We start from the raw sequence: 26223 nt of genomic DNA, 5'->3' as shown, positions 1-26223 counted from the left end.
CTATTGAATTTAAAAAATGTACTTATTCGCCAGCTACTCACTCGTCTTCCCAATATTTGGTTGATGGCAGCGCTCTCTTTTAAGGTACACTCCGCCACGACTTTCGCCCTCATCTCCTTCATGTACAGCATAAATGCGTTCAAAGGCTTTTTTATATGGGGTTTCTTTTTATCTGTCAAACATCATCGACGGGTATGAGAGGTGGCCTCTACAGTGAAAATCAACGGTAAACTGATCACCGAAGCCCAGATCCGTTAAACGATCCTTACCTTGATTATTCTGCTGACCCGTGTCCTGTGCTTTCGAGTTGTCCGTGGGTAACGACGTCGAGTTCTTCTGTTCTACCGATGACCTGCGGACAATAGAAACATAGAAATCATCAATGCAAATGCTCGATCGATCGATCGAATTTCAAATATATATATATATTATATATTTCGCGGACAAAATCGATTCAGGCCAAGTCGGTCTGTTACCGTTTGAAGTAGGACTGCTTCAAGGGTAAGTCTGCGTCATGGTTCATGGGTTGTTCGGGTTTCGTGCAGGACAGGGGATAAGCAGACGCAGAATTTTGGGAATTGCAGAGTTGCTCGGTCAGATTCGAGGTCGGCCCGTCGAAGTAAGGCTGGGGCAAGGTCAACGGGTTCCTATGGAAATTCTGCGGCAAGGGCCAGTTCATTTGTTGCCACATGCGGTGTCGCGCCTCCACCATAGCAAGCAGCTGCATGAAATTGTGCTGAGCACCGTACGGAGGCGGCGTCACGCTTCTAGGCATGTTCATGTTCGACATCTGCATCAGGCTACTCATGTAGAGTGCGGTGAGGATCTTGTGATCGGCGGTTGGTAAGCCGGCCTCTTCGGCCTTCATCGCGTCCTGGAGTATCGTCATGTTGTCGACGATCTTCGAATCGCTGTTCTCCTCGTCGATTCTGTTGATCGACGATGCTTCGCTGTTCTCCTCGATCACCGTTGGCCCGTTCTCAGTGTTGTCGTCCTTCTTTATCACCAGGTTCAGTGGCTCCAGACATTCGGGCTCCATCGCCGGTGCGGTCTGCGCTGCGACTCGTGGGTCCGTTTATACCCACCGGAACGCTCTGAACTGATCCATCGAAAGCTATACCACGCAACCAACTCTGTGTGTCTGTTCCTTTTCCTCCCTATTCGAGCCCTCTCGTGCTCGTTTTCCCGTACACGTGAACGTTCACGAAACAGTGATACTCGGGGTGGTTATTCAAGTAACGTTGCACCGCCGCGATGCCGTACGATTTTTCGTTAATCCCATCCTCGTCGTCGTTCGAGCACGGTGTCATCTTGCGTTTCAGGAAATCGCGAATGTAACTGTCGGTAGGGTCGGTAATCTCGTCTCTCCGTGTCGTCTTGCATTCGACGCTCGCGTTCCCGTTTCCTAACATACTGTACGCTGATGAACAGTCCTCTAAAAACAGTCCTCGTTGTAAACAGCACACGTACGCGCACAACATTTACGCCACTATCGTCTGCTGTCTGGAGACAGCGGCGATCGCGTCATCCCGGAAGCGGCCAAAACACTCACTGTTCACGTCGCGTCCCGCCCGCCTGGCACGTCGCGTATCATCGTCGATCTTAATGGCTCCATATCGTCGTGGACGGCATTCAACATTCACGAGCGACGAGCGGACGAATAGCACGGTAAAATGTCTCCAGGGGCGGCATCCTAGCGCGTTTTACGTCCAGTCTCTCTCTCTCTCTCTCTCTTTCTCTCCCTTTCACGTCGACAAGTATCCTCCTCTCCTCCACTCTCGTTCGCTTCGTTGCCCCTCGTAATGCTTTACACCGGGCACGATATATACGTATACGTATTTTATGTCCGGACTGTTCGATGGATGTCTAGTTGTTTCGTTCGCGACCACGCGTATCGCACCATGGGCCTACGAACGGAACCCGGTGGTGTCTTTTGTCCACTTGCCACCCTGTATCCCACATCCAGCGTAAACGCGTCGTTCCTGGCGTCGGTGGAATCACCGAGCGGTGTTACGACGATTGATTATCCGCAAGTGCGGAAGGGGCGGCGGGGAGGAGGGCTGCACCGTGGGGCCATCATCGCGATTCATGGCTCCGCAGCAACGACACCCTACCATCCGCCGATGTATAATTCGCGCGTGGGGGGTGAAGATTGCATTCTCTCCGCTTTCGCTGCGTGATGCCTTTTTTTGGCGGGCTGCGTGGCGCTACCATCGGCTGGCTAATGTCTCGCCAGCACCAGCACTCTTCCGGAGACCACCTGGACTAGGACTTCTGATCAGCTGCTCCCTTTTCTAAGGAGAATCGAAGGGAACAGAGTAATCCGACATAGTCGATTAACTTCCTCTTGTTTCCTACTCGTCGTCTCTTTAATCTCAACATGTGAGTCAAGATCGATAACGAACGGCGTCTCTCCCTCGTCGATCTCCGCAAACGATCTCCGTGTGTGTGTGTGTGTGTGTGTGTCTGTGTGTGCACGTGTATTTGCAGATCGTCGATGGATCACACGATGAACAGGAAACCTCTTCCTGATGTTCGCGGACTCCTCGAAGCACGTGGGTCGTCGAGTCGAAGGTCAAAATGAAATAGCAGTCGTCTCGCGTCAACTGGAGAGTACGGCAGTTGTCGTTGTCTAGGCCGCTTGTAAAAGTCTGTCGTCGGCGTCCTGACGCTTCGCCGTGCCGGCACGCGATACTCCCCTCTTCGGGAACGAGCCACGTTCAGCCAGCTGATCGGCAGCGTTCATGGCTACGCGTGCCTCGAATATAGGAAGCGCGACCATGCGGCTTTGTATACGATGCTCGGTACAGGCGATCGGCCGGGTACTAATGCAAATTAGAAATCTGTTTAAGAGGGTAATGATCAATACATAACCGGCGGCGGCGGCGGCGGCGGCGTTGGTGGAGGTGGAGGTGGCGACGGCAGGCGCAGACGCTGTGCGAAGAGAGTCATTCAATAAGTGTTATACGTGCCTAGTCGGCGAAGGGGGAACGAACGACATCACGAGGGGTTGAACACCCTGGGACGTGCTACCCCCTATGGTCGTCGTTGAAACTATTCGCCAACCCCCCGGATACTGCGAGACGCTTCTTTATCAACGGACGAAATCTTTCCTTTATCGATGGAAGGACAGACTTCGTTTTCCCCTGTATCCAGAAAGGAAAACGAAGAGTAGCCTGTTGAATGTGTGTTTCGTCGATGGTAACGACCGATAGTCAAACATTTTCCCCACTGGTCGCAACGAGGGAGAAGTATACCTTCGGAATCATCCCCCTTGCTTTCATTTCCCATAACGCGTTCATTCATCGCGTGTCCGTGCATCCAGTAAATTATCGACTGGCCCGTTCCGTTTCACGATAATGCCACTACTGGCTACAATATTTACCAGCACGCTCGTGACCATGATCAAAGCCTGTCTATCAGCGATTCATTCCGACAGAGCGAAAATTAGGCTTGCATTATATGGAAGCCGTGTGCTGGCTTTGACACGCTCCACGTTATCTCTGATCACTGATGCTTATGTCTCTTCGTTCGTTTCTCGTTAACAAATTGACTGACTCGTCGAGGTGCGAATCGATTAAAACTCCCGTACACCGTGATTCCTCGTGGCAGGACATCTCTTCGATCACATGAAGGTAATGGTTTCGTCGTCGTTGTCGACTCTGACGGAGCGTTAGGGTAGCTCGTGAAATGGGGGTGGAGAAAAAAAAAAGGGACAGAGGACTTATTGAACGAGGCATGTGACACGGCTGGATTCCCTGAAAATGGTCCAGGTGTCGCCGTAATGTCGGTGAGAACGAACCTGTGATTGTGATCCAAGGTGGAATGATCCGTTTTCGGCGCCGAGGAGACCAGCGCGTGGGACGCCAACGCGTGTGCGTGCGGACTCAGTCCAGGATGCGGAGGCATCAGACCAGTCGGCGAAAACCGGTACAGATCACTGGAAAAAAAGAATCCCGATAGCCTGGGTGATTGCACGTTTCAAAGAGGCAGGTGAAAGAGCTTGCCGATTCAGCGTTCCAACTTCGATGCAGAAACAGCATGCAATTATCTATGATATTTCTGTATTCAATTTGTAAAATAATAAAAGATTTATGAAGTAATTATGTCAGCATAAAGTATTGTAATCCTACACGGTAACGTTGAAACGCTCGGTAATGCAATTTCATGTATAACACTAATGGGATGCAATTAGAGTACAAACATGTAACTAGAATTAGTCTGATCCGGTGACGGTAAACTTGACAAATCTGATCTCGATCACCTACTAACCTTGGTAAACTAGAACTTGTGATGGGCAAACTCGTGGGATACGGACTTCGAAAACCAGTGCTTGCCGGTGAAATGGGGTACATGCTTGGTGTATGCCTGGAAACGAAACCATTGCTTGTCAAAGAGTTTAGCCTGAAAATAATCAATTTCATACATAGAATAATTATCACAAACAATTCACGCCTACAGTTTATAAATTAAAAAAGATAGAATAATCTCAACTTCTTGAAATCTTAAAATAAAATTGAAAAAACGAAAGTATATGAAAATCATAAAAAACATTTCAAACGCAAATAAATTATAATAAACTGCAGTTAAAATGATAGAAAATATCAAGCTTCGTCTTCCAAATTCGATTCACAACAAAAAATCGTTATAAAAAAAGGATCCTTTTAAAAATTACACCTCGGCCTAACAAAAGTTCACGGTACTCCTCGAAGAACCTCAAAAGGAAGGACTTTTTCGAGGTCCGCGCGTGTCGTTTCCTCACGGTGACGATCGGCGAGACGTGGGTGGTTTCGCCCTCCTAATTGAGAAGAACGGGCTTAATCATCCGTGGAAAATCTCAATTTAGGGTGGTTCGGGCAGAAAGCAAATAACAAGGAGGGAGAGGCTGAGGGAGTCGCAAGAGGGAGGGTTGGCTGGATGCGGTCGGTGTGCGTTATAGCGTTCGATGATGGCGACGATACCGGTGGACGTAGTCGATCTAATAGACCGGAACCGAGAGGATGACCAAATCGGGCAAACGGAGTTGGACGCCGTGATTTGACCGGAAAAACGAGGGCCAAATACCATTCGGTTCGCTGTTATTCCACGTTATTTCACGTCGATCTTTCGGCGTCGAATCAATTTCAATGGAGCGTACTCGAACTGCTGCTATTTGTTGGAAACGGGTAAAGATCGAATTGAAAAGGAACGGTCTTGTACGATGAATATAAAAATCGCGTTTAACCGGCCCTCGACGTTGATATGGAAAAGCTGGAATTAACGATCGTTTAAATAGCGAAAAAATATCGAACGTTTCACGTGAAAATCAGCCCCACTTCGCGTACCGTTCAAAACGAATCTTCGTTACGATTAATTCACGAAATACGGACCGCGGAAAGTCGCGGGAAAATCCCGATAATCCTGTAAATAAATCAAAATTCTACCAACTACTAGAAATTAAAAGGATCTTGAGTCGTTCAGTACCGAAGATAGGTACTCTTCTTGAAAAACAATTCGTTGAAATTGATTCGCTTGGAAGTAGCATGAAGGACAAAGATGAGATTCATCTATCTAGCTTTTCGTCAACGACGTTTTCCATCGCTAAACGAGTGTACCGACTTACCAGGAAGCAGCGACTTGCGTCATTTCCGGGCTAAGCATGGGGTACGGATATTGACCCGTGGAGAAGGGATACATCGGTGCTCTCGTCAGACCTGTAACAAAAATGAAGATGCTGTTTTCGTATTCTTTTTATTTCCTCATCTTCTTTCAAAGACTTCAGAAAGAACGATCTTTAAATCAATCATTTTAATTATAATTATTTCCAACTTGTCCGCGCGAAAATCCTTCATGACACTCTGTTAAAAAAAAAGGAAACAACTGCAATTTGCTTGTGACATTTTTCAAAGGGGTTGACACGTCGTGCCTGTTGGCCACGTATTAGCAGATGCAGAATAAACATTATTACGGGCGAGATCAAAGAAGAGCGAATCGATTGAAGGATAGGGTGGCTATGTATTTAATATCATGGAGGTTTGCACTACAAACACGGATTGGGTGACCGGACGAATGGGCATTGATAGCGATCATCCAACGACGATCAATCCTTTGAGAAAATATTTACTATATCTTGTCAAGGTTCTCCGTCAATTTACAATACAATTGTCAAAAATTAATGATCAGTTTAATCAAAAACACCCGAAAAGCAAGTTCAAAAAATGGAAAAAAAGAAAGCCTGATCCACCGTCGCTCTTAACCCGTCGATAATTATTTAAAAACCCCTTCTCGTCAATGATGTCAACCCTGTATCGTGGTTACACGGTTCGCAGACGTATCGAGGGCCGAGGTACGAAAAAGGGGGTGCACCAGCAGTGGGAGCAGCAGCAGCTTTTACAGTAGCGGTATCTAATATAACCGGTACGTGCTGCAGAACCGGTCGCGACCCGAAGAGCCCCAGAAACGTTGACTGCCGGTTATAAGTGGGGTGCCTTTGGCGAGGCGAAGTGTAATTGGCTTCATAAGGGTCGACGAGAAGCGCCCGGAATATCGGCAAGCCTGAAACCGCTTGACGAGGCCAATACTTCTCTACCCCTTCGCCCCCTCTCACCCGACAACTTCCTCTTTCTATCGTTTCGTTACGGCGTATGGACTCTCTTTTCATTTTCCACCCCCTTCCTATCGGTCGCTCCTTTTTGCGTATCGCGGCCTGAATATGTCCCGGAGGTACCTACTGCTTCCACCACCCCCCCCCCTTTCTCGTGAGAGAGACCGACCCCCTTGGGCTGTGCACGAAATCGGTCAACGCGTGGTTTTCCATGATAAAGCCACTCTTCGCTACCCCCTTGGATAACGATCGTCTACCAGTGGACCGTAAAGAGATCGCCTGGGTCCTGCAGCTTCTCGATTACCAGGGACCGGACCAACGTTTGTAATCGAGACACTGCCTCCTCGCCTCTCCTTCGTGTTACCGAAGATGTGCCGTGGTGTGGTGGTAGTGGTGGTGGTTTTCAGACGAAAGCTCGTTTCAGCGTGCTGAAATTATGGCCAGTGGAGAGAGAATAGGGTTTGCGGGATTGTTTGCCGGTAGTTTACCGTCTTGAGGGAGATTCGTGGGTCGTTTGCGTTTGGTTTTAGCGAGGTAACACGTGAACCGAGCGCAGTATAACTTGGATCTTCCTGGAATAGTTTAACAGTGATGGTAGCTAATGCTAATTGGGGTAGTTTGTATGTTTCCTCTTTTTTATTTTATGATTCTTGTATTTCTAGAATCATTCGCAACCTCTGTATTTAATATCACAAAAATTCTTTAGTTTTTTCATCCCCCTCTTCCAGTTACCATCGAAAGATGATTCATTTACATTCGGTGCAAAGGGTTGGAAGTTCGGAGTAGACTTCGAGCCGGAAGAATCGTAACCCGGAATAGAAACGAGTCGATATCGGAGAGCAGTTACCTCGTCGTACTAGAGACATCCATGAGAAGGGTTTAGGGTTGGGCGGTTGGAAGTCGTAGAAACGCAGGAAAGGATCGTTATCTGTCCAATATCGTGTACGAATAAGGTAAGGGACGAAGGAATTAGAGGTAGGAACCGCGGCGGGTGTAGGTGAGCAGAAGAAGGTGGATGATATAAGGGAAGGAGAGGGTGGAAAGGGAGGAGAGAAAGGACGGCAGAGGTGGGTTGAAAGGGGTGGCTCGTAATATCCTGACGAGTCCACGGGCTCCGTCATGTGTGCTTAATCACTTTCCAGTCGACTCGGCAGTCTGCAACCCCATTATCGGGGTCTCACCACCCGGAAAATTACTCTTTTATTCTCGAACAACTCGAGCTCCCGGTGTTCCGTATACCGCGATATTCTCTGTCTTTCCACCCTTCGTCCCGTGTCCCGCCGGTTTCCATGCTTCTGTCTTCCTTTCCTTCCCGCCGGTCGACGACTTCGATGGTTTTCGACTTTTTTTTTTTTCACAGACGGAGACAGAGAAAGACTACCTTCAACCCCCTATTCTCCTCTATTTCGCTCTATTAGAGACTATCGTTAACATTTACTCGCTCGTGGTTACAGCCGGAAACGAGGAACCGTGTGCGTCTTCGTGGGGAAGGAAACAGGGTTCCGGGGGATGGAATCGACAAAGGGACGACGTATGGAGATAGGGGATTATTTAGAAGATCCTGGGGATCATGAAGTTTTAACGATGTGGATATTATGGAACGTAACGCTGTTAGAATCGTTGGATCTTCCACTCGAAGGTTTAATTAGAAATTGTTATTAATGCCGAAGATGTTATTATCTAAATTTAATGTAGATTTCGATTCTCTTTTCACCCCCTTAAAGCAAACGAACGCAGTCGTCGATTGACTAATGCGCATAATAGAACATCAAACAAGGAAAGAGATGGAAGGGTGTATATCATAGCCAGCCCTGTGCATCCTCCCTGTCGTGCAGGAACCACTTGGCCTTCTTTCGCCGGTAGCTGACAATTCTTCGAGTACATAATCCTTCACGAGTAGGTTCTCCAGTTTTTCTCGCCGGTTCAAGCGGTCACTTTGACATCTTTGTCGAGCTTTTCTCGCGTATCGCGGCCTCGCGCCGACGTAAATACACTTTTCCTCTCGTTCGAGTGTTAAAATACCACTTGAACGTATCCTCCTTGTAAGCGGACCTCGAGTGCCCCTCGAGTGCGCAGGTTGAACGCAGGTCTCCTGCGAAGGTTATTCTTCCGGGAGGTTGTATCACGATGGGGGAGAAGCTGACGAAGTATAGATCCTTGATATTGGTGTGAGAGGAACGGGTAGACTCGTTAATTGTCTCATTCGTGGACTACTTATTAGATTATTATCGCAAGACTTTCTTCGTGAAGATTACAAAAAATAAAAAATAAAAAAAAAACACTATTCTTCTACTGAAAAGTCAATCAAGTAAATTAAACTCAACGACTAAAAATAAAAAGAGAACGAGAAACGAGTTGGACCGAGAGACAAGAGTGCCAGAAAAATGCTAGAAAAAAAAGGGGGGCAGGAAGATCAGGGAAACGAAGGAACGCCTCATAATCGCAGAAGGGAAAAAAAAGAGAAAAATTGCCGGCGGCAGGGGTGGCGAGAGGAGAGAAAAATTAAGCGGATCAATGGTGGAGCCCCGGCGAAACGCCGGGATCGTCGTTTCTTCTCTCTGTTCAACCCTCCATATCCTATCCCAACCCCCAACCCTCCGTCTTCCTTCTCTCTCCATCACCCTATCTTTCCCTTCCGCCTACACTTCCATGGAATCCTGAAATAAACACGCGGCGGAGATCGAAAAGTGGAGCTAATTAGAAATATATTCGTGAAAGCGAGAGAGCGACGCGGTAGGGGTTGGCTTCGTGGACTCTACGGGGCTTTCGAACACTGGAAACTCTCTCGAACGAACGACAGAGAGCAAAATAGGACCGAGAGATCGAGAGTGGTACAGGTGGAAAATAGACAGAGAAGGAGAAGAAGAAGAAGTAGGATGGAAAGGAGGATGAAGAGGCCGAAAGCGGGGGGTGAGGAGGGAGGGATTGAACGAGGGAGGTGGTGGTGCTACGTAGCACGAGAGAACGAAGTGAGTGGGTGGTGACTGAACAGCGTTGAGAACATTGGAAGAGAGACAGAGATCGCCTCGTTCTGAGAGCAAGAGGGAAGGAAAGAGGGTGAACTCGAGCCAGAGGGGTATGGTTGAAGGAAGGTAGAGGTTCGGGGAGAGGGACAAAATGCTCGCTCGTTTGCAAGACAAAGAACCCGAGCCGCCGTACGAACTCGTAGTCGTGCATAAACGCTATCAACCCCATCTACATATTCCAGGAACTGCAGGGGGATGAGAGGGGGTGGCCCGAGGCAGAAGGAGAGGATAGAAAGATAGCGCGCGCGCAAACACATCCGGAGACTTCAGCCCGCTTCCCTCTGTATCAACACAGTGACCAATCTAACTGGACCAAAAATAAATCATAAAATCTTGTATCATTTATTGTAAATTATTAGAAAAGATTCGAAACGGCTGAGAGGATATCTCGAGAGGCAGACGAGGAAGCGAGGGATGAATTAGAATCGTTTTCTTTCAGGGATTTTATTTCCTCTGACGACAACCACGGGAAACGTATTGTGGAGTAATGGAGCGTAATTAGCGTTATCGTCGCCGAGAAGGGGGGTGAGCTTCTGTTGGTGTCGTTATACGCTGGAAACGGGGGATGTTCTTTCTCTCGTTTCACCGTTCCTTTGATTCCAGGAATTTTTAAATACGATTCAAAAGCGTCGGATCAGACTTCCGATACTGTTTCCAGATAATAAAAAATTCAATATATAAATTCTTCTAACAATGTAATATTACAATTTCTTAATTACCACTCGAAACAGTTACAATTTGGTGTAAGAAGATTATTTTTCCTAAAAATCTATTTTCTTGTAAATTGATAGTATTGTGGTTGTATTAGAGTGGACCCTTTAGTTGATAGCGAGGGGTTCGAAAGGGAGGGGGAGGCGGTCTCGGGGGCGGGTGCAACAAGGGTTGGAAGGAGAGAAGCTGTAGAAATAGACAGGCGGGTTGAAACCCCCTTGACCCGGCGCCAGAGGGAGGCCGCATGCCTGGCTGATTAGCCTAATGGTGAGTCCTCCTCTTATTCTCCTACTTGACGCCAGTTCGCGAGCCTCACTTCTCTCTCTCTTATCCCACCACTACTACCACTTCCGTTCTATCCCTCTTTCTCACTCTATCTCTTTCTTTTTCCCTCGTTTCCTCTTTCTTCACCATCTTTCCACCTCTCTGGGGACGCCTCGTTCTCTACAACCCCGTTTCGAGCCTCAGCATCGGCGGACCCTTGACTCGATAAGAAATAATTCTTCAATTAGAACCCCGTAGGAATATCAATGTTTGCACGACTATCAACAACGAAAGATGATTCTTTTTTTTTTCAATTTGCCTCGAGAGCTAAAGACATCATTCATATTGTGAACCCTGAGATCTCCGGAAGTGGTTAAGGGAACTTTCTGTTATTTTTTATTTAACGAAATTTATAAATACGAAGATTGTTCATTTAATTAAAACGTTTGTAATCGTTCAGAGTTTTTTAAGTACTCACCAGCCGCTGCAGCAGCTTTGCCTGCGTCCAACGTTCCGTAAGGTGGAATTCCCATATGAGCAGGCGGTGGTTGGGTCAGGTGGTCCCCATTGGGGCAGAAGAAAGGCAACCCGCTCGGATGCGTCCCCGCCAGGCCCATCTTGCTCGCCTACAAATCAACCAAAAAATACGGTTAGCATAAACGAGAGAAAAACCAATATAGGTACAGCAAGGCAAGTTTTGAAACGGTATAGCAGCCTTCCCTGTCCACGCTACATTATCGTTATCAAGTAATTAATTAATATTGTGTTAATTAATGCATCGTTAATGCAGCTGGATAATTAGTAGACAGCCCAGGGATATGAAATAATTAATTGAAGCCCCGGAACCGACGACAGGTGTTTTGTGCAAAGTGATTGAAATTAATATCTCTCTCGATCCTTGATTTAGCGTTCCTTACATATTCGAATTTATTTTTAGTGAAGTATATTTAGTATAAATAGTAAATGTTTCATGTTTAATTGAAAGCCGAGTGATGGAGAGTAACAAGGGCACAGAAATATACCTTTGACGAAATAAATAGCCTAACGATCCAACAAAAAAGTATCCGATTCTTTGATCGGCTCTGGAGTACCATTTCCGTTTCTCTCCCTGTTTAACATAGATATTAGCATGATATTTCCATGTCGATCCGAGGATGGTCCACGAGGAGTAAAATGCCCTCGGAGAGGAAATATAATATACAATTCAATAAACTCTCGAAGGGGGAACGGTTATCGAGGACGAGCTCGAGCATTAATTTGCAAAGACGGCGAACGCGATCCTCGAACGTTCGAGGGTTCGTTCCCGTTCGGCTTTTCCGTCCGTCGGCTCGACGACGTATTGCCGAATTCAAGTGGGCCCTTCAGCGTCCTCGTCGCGTCCCTTCCTAGTCCCTCTTCTTCTAACGTTCGATGGAGAATTAGTTCAATCTGGCCGCGCGAATTTCGCAAGGTCGCTCCCTCTTTTCCTAAGGGGGGTTTTCGCGTCGCGGCGGCGACGGCTGAGACGATCGATAGGCTCGAGTGGTTGTCTCTTATCAGTCGGTGCTTACCATGAGTGCGGCAGTATCGCGCATCGATCTGACGGCGAGTAATAGTCCCGGATCGAGAGGCTCCCTTTCCATCCATGTCAGCACCCTCGACAGCAGACCGACAGTTTCTTCCGCGCTCGGCTCGTCTTCTTTGTCCTCTTCCTCTTCATCCTCCTCCTGTTGCTGTTCCCCACCGTCGTAATCGGCCCACTTCTCATCCGCCTCGATCTTCACGCGGCAATGATCCTCTTCGAGTTCCAACTTCCTGACGCATCGCGCAAGATCGCTTTCCTCGTCGAGGATCCACTTGCTCAGCTCGTCGTCGTTGACCTCCAGACCCACTTCCCTAGCTACGTTCTGCAACTCGATCAGCAGCATTCTGTCCTCCTCCTCGTCGGGTGACGCGTGAATCCGCGAGGACAAGGACGGACCGATGTTACCAGACGCGTCTTCGCGATCGCGCGGCAACGTCCAACTGCGAGCGAACGTCTCCGACCTGATGCTCAGCCAGGCGCGATGCAGATCGGCGAACGCCTCTTTCAGAGTAAAGTTTCTCAGGTAACCAGTTAAGGGATCGATGTCTTTCGACGTGTTAGAGAATGTACGATAAACGCTGCAGGAAGCTCGGGAAAGTAGCCCGATGGCTAGTCTAACTCGAAGTTCCCTAACGACGATCTTCATCTCCAGGCAATCTTTCGGCACTACGAATAGTCTGACCAAACCGTCGGCAGCGATGCAGTCAGCTTCTGGTGGCAGGTAGTCCGCACTCTCGGCGACTAACACGGCACCATCGGGATGCATGGCCATTGCCGTCACGGCGAACTCTCGATGGAACCACCAAAGAAAGAGGTCCACCGTCAAGGATCCTCTGCCCCCACCAGCGTATATCACCGGTTGGCTCAACATGTTCACCCGTCTCAAGCAACGTGGTCGCCAGTGGCGACCGGTTACCAGCAATCGCGTCCTGTGGTGTCCCTCGTGATCAGCCGCCCCCACCACCCACACCCTCTCAGCGTCTCCAGCTGGGACGACGGTGGCGCGCCGTCGTCCTGGTAGGTCCCGCCAATCCAGGAAGGACACATGTGCGAGGTAGATTCTGCTGCGATCGTAACTCTCCAGAGCACTTCTCAAACTTTCGATTACCGACGAGTGCGACACAGGTGGACAACTTTTCACGCTGCCCTGTGCCGACTGGTCGATCACTCGGTCCGAGGTCGTGGAAACGGAAGAAGAGAACGGCGAAGGTGAGGATATCGTCGAGGATGTGGATGCGCAGGCTATCGCCGACGATGCCGTGACCACTGGGGTGGATGATTTTTCAGTGACACTCTCTCTAACCCCGCGTGATCTGACAGAGCACTGTCTCTCCTGCTTCCACCGTCTGATACGATCCTGATCGCCGATGTACCGCCTCGAATCCACAGTTCTTTTCTCCTCCACCTGTTCGTTCTCCTTCGAAAGCTTCTCCTGAGAGATGATCGAGTTTGGTGAGCTGGAACGTACCGGCGACGAGGTGGTCGACGGAGGGGACGTCGATCGACGAGACAGCGCGTCGGTGGAGGAGGAGAACGCGGGTGAGGACAACGACGACGTGGATGAGACCGCAGCATCTCCGTGGTGGTTAGTATCGTCGGGGCGATCCTCGACGAGTTGATCGTGGCAGCGTTGTCTGGTCGGCCATGGTTGCATCAGGGTGCTGTTTTCACGGGGCTCGAGGCTACTCTCCAGGGGTTGGCGCATGCGCGTCGCCCACGACGATCGACCCTCGCACGCTGCCACCGCAGACTTACTCGTCCTGGTCTTGGTGTTGTTCGTCGTGGTAGCCGTGGCCGTGGTTCTGTCAGTTGTCTCCGATGCGAAAGTGTTGTTCTCGTCGATGACCGTCGTCTCCTCGTCGTCGTCGACGCGCGTGGCCTGGTTCGAGGTCGGTCGCTGATGATGATGGCGCACAGGTCGACCTTTTGCAGCCGCTTTGTTGAGGCGCGTGCACTTGCTGCCACGAGGCGACATCGTCCAGCGGCGACGGTCGCGTTTCCGCGATCGAGAAATCTTCTGGTTAGCCAGAGGCTGCGAATCCCACGGATTCGGCGACCGTTGGCGCGCACGCGACCGTTCATCCACGGCGTGCCGGCTTCGCCTACCGAGCGATGACTGAGCGAACGGCCGCGACGCAGCCGTCAAAGGCCGGAGCGGGAACTAGAAGGCTTTGATGTACCGCCGCCCCGGCGCGCACAAAGCGAAAGCGGCCCCGGCTCGTTGGTTGGTATGCCACGGGGGCGGAGGCGGCGGGCGGCGGACGGCTGGCGGATAGAGCGAGAGAACGAGAATACGGGCGGGCGGGCAACCTCGCAACGGAAAGAGACAGACAGAGAGAGCTGGAGAAGACACGAGCAACGACGACAGGGCGACGAAGAGTAGGAGCGTTCCGTGAGCGGAACGAAGACGGTATCACTAGCGTCGAATGTACAGTCACCTCGTTCGAGGACGGTCCACGCGTGACCCTTCTCCGTTACTTAGGCTAAGTATGTGTACGGGGAGCAGCTTGTTTGGGCCTGGCTGCGTGACTGGCATTGACAGTACCTTGAGGTAGGAACCTTTGATTCAAAGAACAGTGAATCAAGAGATTAAGGTGAATCGATGACCTATTTCGAAAGTGCTTCAGGATGCGCCTTCGCTTCAGCTACGATACCGTTGAAAGTAACAATCGCCAAGTACATATTTATTTCATGATTTTCTAATCCCAGTTACCTGGCGTTATCACGTGTTCCTTTATCTCAGTTTCGTATCAAACAAGTAATTCCTCGCATTTTAACGATCACCACCAGTCACGAACCTGATTGTAACTCGTGAAAGCACACACGAGGGGTTGAGCGCACCTGTCTCCGTCTCGCAGAACGCAGTTACCGGAACAAATGTGCCCCTTGGAAAGGGAGTGATCGAGCGAGGCACGTTTATCGGTGCTCCAATTTGCACGAGGGAGAGAGAGACAGGTTTTTTTCGCAACTGGAGCGAAAGATCAGCGCTCCGAGCATCGATGTTTCCTCGAATATATTTCACAGACGTTTACAGGGGATGGAAGAAACGAGCGATCAGAGACGCTTTGGGGATCCAACGAGCTCCACGCTCGACTAAATCGAAGCACCGCAATCCATTTGGCGAATTTCACCGAGGACTGTACGCGAAAACGAAGAACACGAGGATCTTCATTGCGTGTAACAACGTTATTAGACTCGTTGGCTCCGGTCTCTAACATTCCAGCCTTTGATTATCGAGCAGAAAAAAAAATATGCCGAAGAGCTGACCTCTTTGGTATCTATTCATTTTGATGGAACGATTAATTGAAATCGACGGTGATAACGTCGCATTGAATGTTGCCTTTGCGCGAACTTCGATGATGCTCCGCGTTTCCATTAAGCTCGAGTGTCTCTCTATTCGGTCCGCGTTTTTGTTGTCCATCGGTAATGGCCTGATGTTAAATGTTAAACGCGGTAATTCAACTCCATCGATGAATCGAACGTTCCGGAGGAATTATATCGGTTATAAATTTTTCAAACGAATCCTCTTACGCAATACTTATCGTTTGCTCTAAGCAGACCCTGAAGCATTTATATTGCTTTTTGATTACGCATCAATGTTGACGTTACGCGTTGCGATCAACGTAATTCTTACATAATTCGAGAATTTCCCTTTTGATACAAAGGAACCATCTTGGAGCACGCGACCGAAGGATTGCCGGAAGCCCTCGAAAGGGTTCAATCGAACGGATTAATTAGGAGAGGGCCGAAAAAGGTGGACTCGTTTAGCGGGACGGCTGGGACGGCGAGGCGGGGGCGGCTTAATATTGCAAATCGGATTTAGCCTTGGGCGCTGGCCGCGCATGATTATCGGCGTGTCGGCATTTCATAAACGCGTCCACATCAAACGCAGCTGGTCGGTCGATCGCGATAATATTTGTCACGTAGTTGCGGTGCGCGGCAGCAGGCGCGGATACAGGCTAATCGATCGGCCTCTGTACCCGGCTGCTGTATGCGTGATTACTTTCCGGTGCGCGTTCGTTGTCTCCTCCACGTCCGGAATTCGAGGTACGCTGTTACCGCCAGCCAACGCCACGATCCGACCTAAAGGCCCATTCACATACAGCCTTTCAATCGTTCAAGTAACAACGCGTGTACGGTAGAATATAATACGCTTCGCAAAATCTTTGACTTTCGCCATTTCATCTTAATAAGTTTTTATTTATGTACGTAGCAAAATTATTAATTTTTTTATTTTAATTGGTATATCATAGAGTAGATGAAAACAAGGTGAAATATAACGAGGTAAAAATTGAAACGTCAAAATCAGGAATATAGGACACCGGATATCAAAATGTTAACCCTTTCTCTAACGAACGCCCTGGAAATACTGTACGCATGATTTCACCCTCGCGAACACAAGGTTATCAGTGCAGGAGGACAGCGTTATTAATTTCACTCTTGTCGATACTCGCTTGTCACGATATGGCGGTTTAGGAAAAGGGCGTGTTCAGATACGCGATTACCGTCTTTAAAACAGTTTCATTCGGGTCACTGGCGGTACATGGAAAAGCTTTCTGTATCGGGCCTATAACCGCGCGGATTGACGGTGTTCCGGGACAGATAACCCAATTAAAAGTTATACGAACCGCAATGCTGCATACATCGTGGCACGGCGAAGAAAATCTGTGCATAGCATACACGTACGCGGCACCTTTCCCGTTCGCCACTTTCCCCGACTTAAAACCGTTGATCAGAAAACGGGTACGGCCAGTTTCCTTCTCAGGGTGTGGGCAGTGTCGCGCCACAGGGGCACCAGCTGCATTTTTTTCTTCCACGCCTCTTTTTCCTTTTAACGATGAAATATAACTACGATTTCGTGTTCGCTCGATTGCGCACGATTATCAAAAATTATTTTATGTAATTTTCTTATAACGTTGCAGCGTAGGCACGGATACCCGTGTACAAAGGATTCTCAAATGAAGCAAGCATCACAGCTGTTAATAACTCAATCACGCCGCGTTCAATCGAACGGATCAAAAGCGTCAAACGATTTCCGTGGGAGAGCCACGCTGACGAATGTCGTACCACGCACGGTCCAGATCTACTGTGTTGAACAAAGTGATTTCAAACGTGCTGGTTTAAAATATTAACTCACTATATGTTTTCGCCATACGTCAATCCCTGAAGAATTTAAATTTCCTGCGATACAAGCTTCAAAACGAAAGGAGGGTGAGTACACCCTCTCTGGTGACGCGTTGCACCTTCAACCCCGGTACATCGGGGCTACAGCCGAGCGAATCGAATTTTCACGTGCGTGTCAACTGCAGAAGAAAAGAGGAAGGTAGGGGAGGGCTTTTTCTCCGCGCCAACCTGCAAACCCGAAACGCGACAACCCTCTTAACGTTGCCGAGCAGTCTCTCTTACGATGTTACGCGGCTGCTTCAACGCCGATGGAAGGGTGGCACGGTTGCTCCGCCGTCGCTTTTTCTATCTGAAAATAGGGTGAATCGAATTGACGCCACGTAAGAGGCTGAACGACGTTCAGATTCGATCTTCCGGTTGAAGGAGTCGCGTGTAGCCATTCGCGAGGCTTCTTACGAAAGGGAAACATCGTCTTTTCCACGAAGGGGGTTAAATCGATGGTAAACCCTCGTTTGGTAGACCGGGAAGACGGTAAGAAAGCTGAAGAAGATGGGGCTTTTATCTTCTGAAATGGCTGTTATATTTGTATTTTTCATTTAAGGGTCGTTTCTTAATTTTTCAAATGAGAAATCGAAATTGAAATTAAATAAATCAAAGAAAATTTTCTTGTATTCCTATAAAATATTTCCTGGCAGATACTTCACATGGCGCGCAAACACTTCCGCCACGTTTCCAACTCACGCATTCACCGCACGAGTTAACAATTCCAATTTGCCCTTTCGACTTTCCTTCCCCGATTACCTGCAACCCCCGGAACCACCCCTTCCTCTTACATCTCCGAACTGCGCATCGTCGTTTCAACGACGAGGGAAGCGGATCGACCACGTTGAAATTCTCACGTTCACTCCCCGCGGGCGGTAACCACCCACGCAAGCGAGTAGGTGGATGCTCGCGCGCGCGCCTCCTCGATCGATAATATTTTCTCAATACAGCGCGAACACGTAACCGGGAAGCAACGATAACAACGTCTTTTAGCCATTGGTCGCTCGCCACAGACGATCTCACCCTATGCGATCAACAGGGTTGAAACACAAATTGGTTCCTTTCTTTTCATATACACAAGCATAAAATTTTAATTTTAATTAAATCCGACATTTCTTATTTTATTTTTCCATCAAGAATTTTCGTACCATTATCTACAGGACACCCTGTATAATAGCGACTGTATACAAATTATTCGAGATACGTTAATCCGGTTGGCTTCCAGAGGAGCTCTGACATCCTCCTCCAACCTCCCCTATTCCTTTTCCACCCCCATACGCATGATCATAACCAAGTCGTATCGTGTTTCTTCCGTTCTTTTCTCACCTGTTCCTTGAAACGACGCTAGTAGAAGAACGGAGAAGAAGAAGACGAGGAAGAAGAAGCGGGCGAGGGGTTGGACCAAGCAGTCGGAGCTGCTTCAGGGTGGTCGAAAAGAGAAGGGTGGAAGAGGAACAGGCTGCTCTCGGAGTCGTAGAACGAGGAGAAACTGTTGGAGAAAGGGACGAGGGAGGGGGTCGCCGTGAATGGAGCTGCAGAGCACGGAGGAGGCGGAGGCCAACCCCAAGCTGGGGTTGCCGGGGCAACGCGGGAGGCGTAGGCACTCTGGGGGTAGAGAGGAAGGGTTCTCTCCCTCGTTCGTTCGGTCTACCAGGGCCATGCCACGAGGGTTGCAGAGGAGAGGGTTCCTGCCGAGCGGAGCATGTTCGAAGGGGGTGGTTGTGCCGTTTGGTGGGGGCGGTTGGAATCGTAGGGAGGGGTGGAAAGACTGTTCCACGACGAACGACCACGTTCAGGAAACACGATCGGTGGACGTTGTTGCTGTTGTTGTACTTTAAACTGTGCCTTCTACTACTTGTTTGTCCGACTAGTTACTAGCGTGTGTATCTTTCACCCCTATATGCTTTCGGGTATTTATCTCTCGATGGTTATATTTGCGAGAACGACGCGCAACGGGATTCCTTATTCAAACCCTTCTACTATTCGGATCGATTTCTCGCCCTCTTTCGTTCACGAGCTTTCACTTCTCTGTGGAGTTCAAATAATTGCGGAGTTGAAACGGTAAACGATGTAAGGTTCCACGAATGAAGATTTTTAATCTATAAATTCCACTGTCATCGAATAAATACTGCAATTTTTTTGAAGGTTAACAGCTATCCAGAAAAAGTATCATTGAAAGATCGTTCGAAAAATATTATAATATCATATTTCTGTTTGAATAATTAATAAATTGTTTGGGTACTGCAACGAAATAACAACGTTCAATACTGTCCGTGAATAGCTGGAAATGCATTTTTTGTTACGAAATTTCAGGGTTAAAAATTGGAACGATGAAATAACAGTTTTAAAAACCGTGACGACCGCAAATATTGAACGAGATTGCATTTTTTCTCGCCCGAAATTACTGGTGTTCCGGGGCCGCGTCGAAAAACACAACAATTATTTAACGCTAAATTCGCTCGGGTCTGGGAGCTTTTTCAATTAAACACACGCCACGCGTTGCGTGACCCTTTAATAAATTCGGGAAAAATGCAGTGCCGCTCTCTAAATTCGGAAAAATAAATCATTACCGGCGTCACGCTTCGAAATTCGTTCCCTCACATTCCGCCACAACCCCTCGTCCACCCTTCCCCACCTGTGTTTCATCTCCTCACACCCTCTGTGATTCGTGGCTGAAACGAAAAAGCTTCCCGTTTGGAGGATTTTGTAAAAACAACACAGCGGACGCGCGCGTTTCCCGCAGTGATTTCCCTTCGAATATCGATTCCAGCGACGGCCCCAAAATAAAGGGAAGAGTAAAAAAAAATATCTTGAAAAAGGGATAGAAATTTTTTGGTTACAACCGGGAAAAACCAATTGCCCAAAAGATTAATCGTACGTCCACGTGTGAGGCATCCTCGTTCATCGAGTATCCTGTAGAACAATCCTTACGACTTTTATGTAAATATTTGATCTATGATTTTTTAAATCAAAAATTTGAAAAATATCCGAATTTAATATAAAAGGAAATTTTTCAAGAGATCAACACCTGGATGGCTACACATTTTCTGAAGTCTTTAAAACTCCTCCATTTTGTTCGTTTAGAAAAGAAGATTAAAGTGAAATTAAAGTATTCGAGAGCAACGATGCTGTTCCCATCCTGTGCTTTGGATACACCTACCTTGGGAAATAATTGAGTGTGCACATTTAAGCCGAGCATACAACGTATATGGCCGACACTGCATACCTGATTTTCACGTTTTTCTTTTTCTCTTTTTTCCAAGTCGACGACTATCCGGACACGGTTCTCGCGTACACAGCTTCCTAGTTACGACCCACATATTTACCAACCTACCTGACTCTACATGGTTCGTCCATGTACGCCCACCCACGCACCCCTTTTACTTCTATATGAATCTAGCCGTCCATCTTTACATTCTTCCGGCAATTTTACCTCGCTTTGTCGACGAGCAATCGAATAATCCTGTCTCTTATAATTGTGTAAAAATCGTGTTCTACTAAATTGTTCGAGTCTCCGATTGTCCCTGTGCCCCATTTTCGATCATCTTTCACACCTTTTCAAGTTTACATTCTCAACGTAAAAACAATACTTCTCTACTCAGCAAATGTTTTTTATATTTAACACTGTATCTTACTTGAACAGCACGTTTTGTCCCGTCGAATATTCAGGCTCGTTTCATCGAGCATCACAATAGCCACAGGCGAGAGCCATCACCTCGAGCATCCTCGTTTCCGGTATCGAACGTTCTCGCATCTCGGATCAGCGTACTCTCACGTTACACGAATTACCATTTCGGTACCACCGATCCTTCGACGATTCTTTTCCAAGTCTGGTTGCATCGTTTCCTCTCGCATCGTCCGCATTCGATTGGATTGGATTACTATGCACCGGTAATTCTAGAGGTTTGCAAACGCGTTACTCCTCACCTCGCGCTATGTACTAATGGTCGATGGACCATTGGGAGACGACTGCACACCTCGCGACGTTCCATCGAATGAAATATTCTAATTTTATGTAGACGAAGATTGATTGAAAAAAATTGTCAAAGTTTGAAAAATCACTTTATAACAATTTTCTGGGAGAAAGGAGAAATTGCTCGGGTCATCGACCTCTTCGAGCTTCAATTATAGCAAAATTTTCTATGAACCTCTTTCCCTCCCTTATTTCTTCTCCCTCGAGCACGAAGCGGAGGCTTGATTTTCGGTATCGAGCAAAGCGCCTGCTTTCAACTCATTTTCCATGGCTGCTTTAAATTATCGACTGCACGCGTTCATTAACGAGCGACGCGCATCGCCATCAAAACGTGTACCATCCCGACCATGTACCTTTTCGCGCGTTTCTTTGTTCGCGGCGGAGCAACTGGTCGAACGACAAATTGGTTCGTGTACACGCACACGTGCGCGCGCGATAAAGAGCCGTGAGGAAATTTTGATAATTTCGTCGCAACGGAGGCGAAGCAAGCGCGCCGAGCAATTAAGCTAGACACCGAAATCATCCAGTCGAGATCTCGCGGAGAATGCGAGCCGGAAGCTAGCACGATAATTAACCTGCCGCTGCGTTTATGCAGAGGACGCGTACGGATGCGGCTGTGCAAAGTGTGCCGAGCACGTAAACGCTGTGAAAATTTCGTGGCTGTGATTTTGATTGCATTATTTGAAAATTTCAAATCAAAGAAATATTTTTTCATACATTGGAGAAATAAGTATCTAAAGAAATGAGGCTGAAAATGAATTTAAAATATTTTCTTTAAAGAGTAATCGCGACGATTTCCTCATAATTTCGAGAGGAAAGCGCGACGATAATTATCCGAATCGCCTTGAACGTGGAAAATCGTCGCGCCTTCATCGTATCAAATAGTATTCCCGTTTATTCAACGCGTTGATGTTCCACATACTCTCTCTCTCTTTTATTTTTTGCTTTTTTCGATATAACCACCGACGCAAAGCCTGTTTTCGTTCGCCTCGAATTAAACAACCGAGCCGCCGTTCGCGCGTTTACCATTATTCCGTCACGAGCGGCCGACGATTTAACCGCATTTTTCTCGCCGGCTATGTATGTATATTTAAAAAAAAGAGAGAGAACGCTGTTCTATACGGTGATTACGAATGATGTGGATATTCGTTAGTTCCCAGCCACGAAACACGACTGCGTGGCTCTCCGGCGGAAACGCATTTACACCATCGACAGCGCGAGGGTGGAAAACGCGTAATCATTATACCGACGGTGGAGCAACGAACAATCTCGTTTCCGAAGTTACCGCTTTAAAATCGCGATTCGCAATTTCACCACGAAAGCCTGTAACAATTTGTAAATCCTCGAATAGATAAAAAAAAAAAATGTATCGATAAATTGATGGATTAGAAAAGATTCCTAATCGAACAACGATCAGTAATGATTCTAGATTTATGCAATTTCTGTTTAGTATGCACTTCGAAATAAATCGCACATTGTTCCATTAATAATGATTGATGGCACGAATCTACGCGATAATCTGTAAATCATATCTGAAAGACAAATGATACTTCGTGACTTTAACACGCTAATTCATCACCGTAATTGTTGCGCATTAAAATCGAATTAAGCGAATGGTTCGAGTAAAGAAAACTTTCGTCCATCAAATATAATTATTCGTCGATATTTTTAATCTGAAGTATCTCGACAGTTCAATAACGGCCGGTGAGAGCAACAGGCGATGTTTTTGCATCAAGACACGCAGAGTAAAATGTAACTGTAGAGGGGTTGGAAAGGGTCAGGTAAGAAACCACGTACTCCTTTGAGTTTAATAGAATGTTAATTGGTTCGAGCGGCGTTTCACCTGACCGCGTGCAGAAGGAAACGCGTGTGTGGTGACCACACACACGTGGAAGTGGTCAGCCTTATCTATTGTGGCAGTGTTGTGAATGCTGGACGCTAATAACGCTGGTAATGCACTGCAGTTAATTAATCGCTGGCATGTGAAACTGTTGAAGTTTTTACATCGATTGAAAAACTCTCTACGCGTCGGAATGTTATTTAAATTTTTCTGAACAATGAGAATTATCGAATCTCGTCAAAAATAAAATTTCCAAGAAAAAAACAAAACAACCCCCTCGAGAAACTATCCAATAAACTTCGGGTCGGATTCTCGAAAACCCATAAGATTCCTCGTCGAATATCTTGGAGAGTGCGGCAGGAAGGAAAGCATGATCGAAAATAGAGAAGGGGGGTAGGTAAGACGGGTAGGAAGAAGAAGGAGAGAGGAGTGGTCGAGGAAGGAGCGAAGAGAAAGCGAGAGAGGGTGGAAGGCAGGCAGCGTTAGACGGGGTGGTTGTGGACGGGGGTGGCCGAGAGAGAGCTGCGAGCCAGAGGGGTTATCGATGGTGGCGGATAGTACGTCAGAGCCGGAGGCCGGCTGCGGGGGTCGACGCCGGGGATTCAAGTGGAAGCTGCGGCCAATCCGAAGGAATCGTCGCCATGGCTACCGGCGCCTGCGTCCACCGACTCGCATGCAGACGTTTCGCACAAACCTATCTGCCGCCCTTACACCTACACGCGCCCACCCTCTCCTCTATTTAAATATATCCCCGCGTGTACGCGTTTAGATTTCTCTGTCTCTGTGCACCTATGGAATGTGCAAATACCTCTAAACACGCAAACAGAGAGAGAACACCTCCTGTATCTTGGCCTCCTTCGGCCGTACGCGCCCATATAGACGGCCACTTATGTATCCCCTATGTACACGACACACTTGCGTTTGTCCAAAGAGGAGGGACGGGGTGGCCAAGTGTGTACGTGCGGGCTCGAAGATAGGCGTTAATACGATTTATCTTTGTCTCTTTATATCCTCATCGTTCTTCATCCATTCCTTTTCATCGTTCCATTGCCGTCTTTCTTTCGTGCTCCCTCTTCCTTCAACCCTGCTTCATACACACGGTGTATGTCTTTGTTCTCCGCGTCGTCAAAGGGGTAGCTACCGGTTGGAAACTCTTTCCCTCTCATTCTTCTCGTCTTCTCTTTGTCCCGTCTTTTAACCCAGTTTTTATCACGACCGTCATAGCCGGGAAACAAAATTGCTGTTGGCGTGAGAATTTAGGCGAAAGGGTGGCACACAGAAGAGACGCTGCGTAGGAATAGAAAGAGAAGAGGTATAAAAGTCATTTTTCCAGACACCCGGTGCATAAAGCTGCGTAAATAAAGTTATCGTCTTGGTCTTGTTTGCACGCCACTTAGGACCGCGAAGTTCCTCTCTCTTTGACGTGCTTTGAAGCCGAGCAGAGCGGACCCGCCACCCCTCTTCTCTCTTCCTTTCCAGATTTATTCAACTTTTATGCCCCGATCCACCTACTCCCCCCTCTCTACCTGCCAATCCTATCCGACCCCCAAGTTTTCCCGCCAAGATTATCTCTACCCCCTTTGCTCTTCTCTTTATCTTCCATCTGTTTCAGACTGAACGAAGAAAAGAAGAAGAAAAAAAAAAACAGAAAAGGATTGCGCTACCCCTCTCCAGCATTACGGGGTTTAATCGACGATCTCTGGATCCGTTCGAGAGATAGAAGGTTCTCTGTGAATCTTCTTTTCCTCGGCGACTGCATCAGTGGCTGTTCGACGAACCGTGCCACCCAGGAAGTATCGTGGAACTTCGTTCAACCCACTTTCCCCGCAGTCACGTTTATAACTGTGACAAACTTAAAACTGAACGAGCTACAAACAGCTAGCTGTTGCTTCACGCCACTACACACTTCATTTTCATCCTCTACCGCTTCACCAGCCTCCTCTCTTCCTTTGTACTTTGAACGCGAAGTAGAAGAGGAAGCTATTCAGGGGCAAAGTAGTAGGACGAGTGGGCCAAAATTGCGACTGTAACTCCGAAAGCTGGCCGATTAGGGGAGCACCAGGTATTTCGATCGCTTGTTTTGCTCCCAGCTGCGCTTTTTTCTTTCTACTCCAAATTATATTGGTTAATGACTTGGGTCTATTGGTGACCGATGGGCGTGTGAAAAGAAACTATTAAAATGGGGTTGAAAGTAGTTCGCGGCGATCAAACTGAGAACGAAATATTTTTATTTATTGCAACTTGTTGAGCAACATTAGCTAACCCAGGGTGTATTTTTTCGGGAATCCTACGCCACTGGGAAACCATTATATAATCTTTGCGTTTAGGGCGCACAATGAGCAGTAACTGCGCGTGCGTTGAAGGGAAGGAGTGTCCGCCAACCCTCTTACGAAAGGGCTCTTTCCCCTAAATCTTCTCAGACCGGCATTACGTAATTATATATTCCGTAGAATTATGCAAAGACAAACGTAATGGCCCGTACGCGTCGTTTCGCAAGTAGTTTGCCCACCTTTCGTCAAATTTCTTATTCAAGATCTTCTATCTTCTAAATATAGATAAGAAAAAAATTAACGGAAAATAAAGGTTTATCAGGGTGGAATATAAAGATAGCGATTCGAAGACGAAAAGTGCGGCTCGGTGGAAAACACTAAGCGGAAAGTTTCGCGTAGCCGGATGCTTTCCACCACTTTCACTTTGCTTGCTTGCTCTCCCCGAGTCGCTTTAGGAACTTTATACTTCATTTTATGACGAGAAGCAGCGTGCATCGACGAATCGTAACCCTGAGGAAAAGTTGCGCGTTTAGCCGGTGCACTTGGAGCGGATCAAGTATCCTCTTATGCTTAAAGCGCAAGAGATTCCTCTCCTCTCTTTCACGATTTTGTTTATTTTCCATCGTTTTCACCTTTTTCTTTTTTCTCAAAGAGAATATATAACCAGCATAGAGTAGTTAATGCACGAGGAAATTGGGCGTGCGCGAGGTATAAGTGGATGGTAATTAATTCGTTAAAAATGTCTGGCTCCGGGCTGACCAGATGCTAATTAAAATTCCGTCCCGTCGACCGAGTTGTTTGCCAATTTGCCGTGGGAATCGTTTGA

At 47.6% G+C, this 26223-nt stretch overlaps 1 protein-coding gene across 8 annotated transcripts in view; it reads right to left on the bottom strand.

Annotated features, from left to right (window-relative positions):
• LOC117607798 (protein pangolin, isoforms A/H/I/S) overlaps window positions 1–26223 on the bottom strand; it is a 165034-nt gene that overhangs the window by 13651 nt on the left and 125160 nt on the right. Inside the window, exons 1-7 of one of the 8 annotated variants that reach the window (XR_004582241.2) lie at window positions 12135–24623; window positions 11063–11210; window positions 5603–5693; window positions 4273–4404; window positions 3803–3940; window positions 270–352; window positions 42–172 (exon numbers count right to left, since the gene is read on the bottom strand). Coding sequence is in view for 7 of the 8 variants with exons in the window: in XM_034331924.2 (XP_034187815.2) it covers window positions 42–172; window positions 270–352; window positions 3803–3940; window positions 4273–4404; window positions 5603–5693; window positions 11063–11210; window positions 12135–14123 (2712 nt within the window). In the remaining variant the exon portion in view is untranslated. Of the gene's footprint in view, window positions 1–41; window positions 173–269; window positions 353–3802; window positions 3941–4272; window positions 4405–5602; window positions 5694–11062; window positions 11211–12134; window positions 24625–26223 lie in introns of those variants that run through there. The other 7 variants (XM_034331924.2, XM_034331925.2, XM_034331921.2 and 4 more) reach the window with 7 other exon arrangements.

Source organism: Osmia lignaria, chromosome 6 (assembly GCF_051020975.1).
Source record: "Osmia lignaria lignaria isolate PbOS001 chromosome 6, iyOsmLign1, whole genome shotgun sequence".
NCBI classification, from domain to species: Eukaryota; Metazoa; Arthropoda; class Insecta; order Hymenoptera; family Megachilidae; genus Osmia; species Osmia lignaria.
The sequence above is the reverse complement of the archived record's forward strand: the minus strand, read 5'-3'. Positions and strand labels throughout refer to the sequence as shown.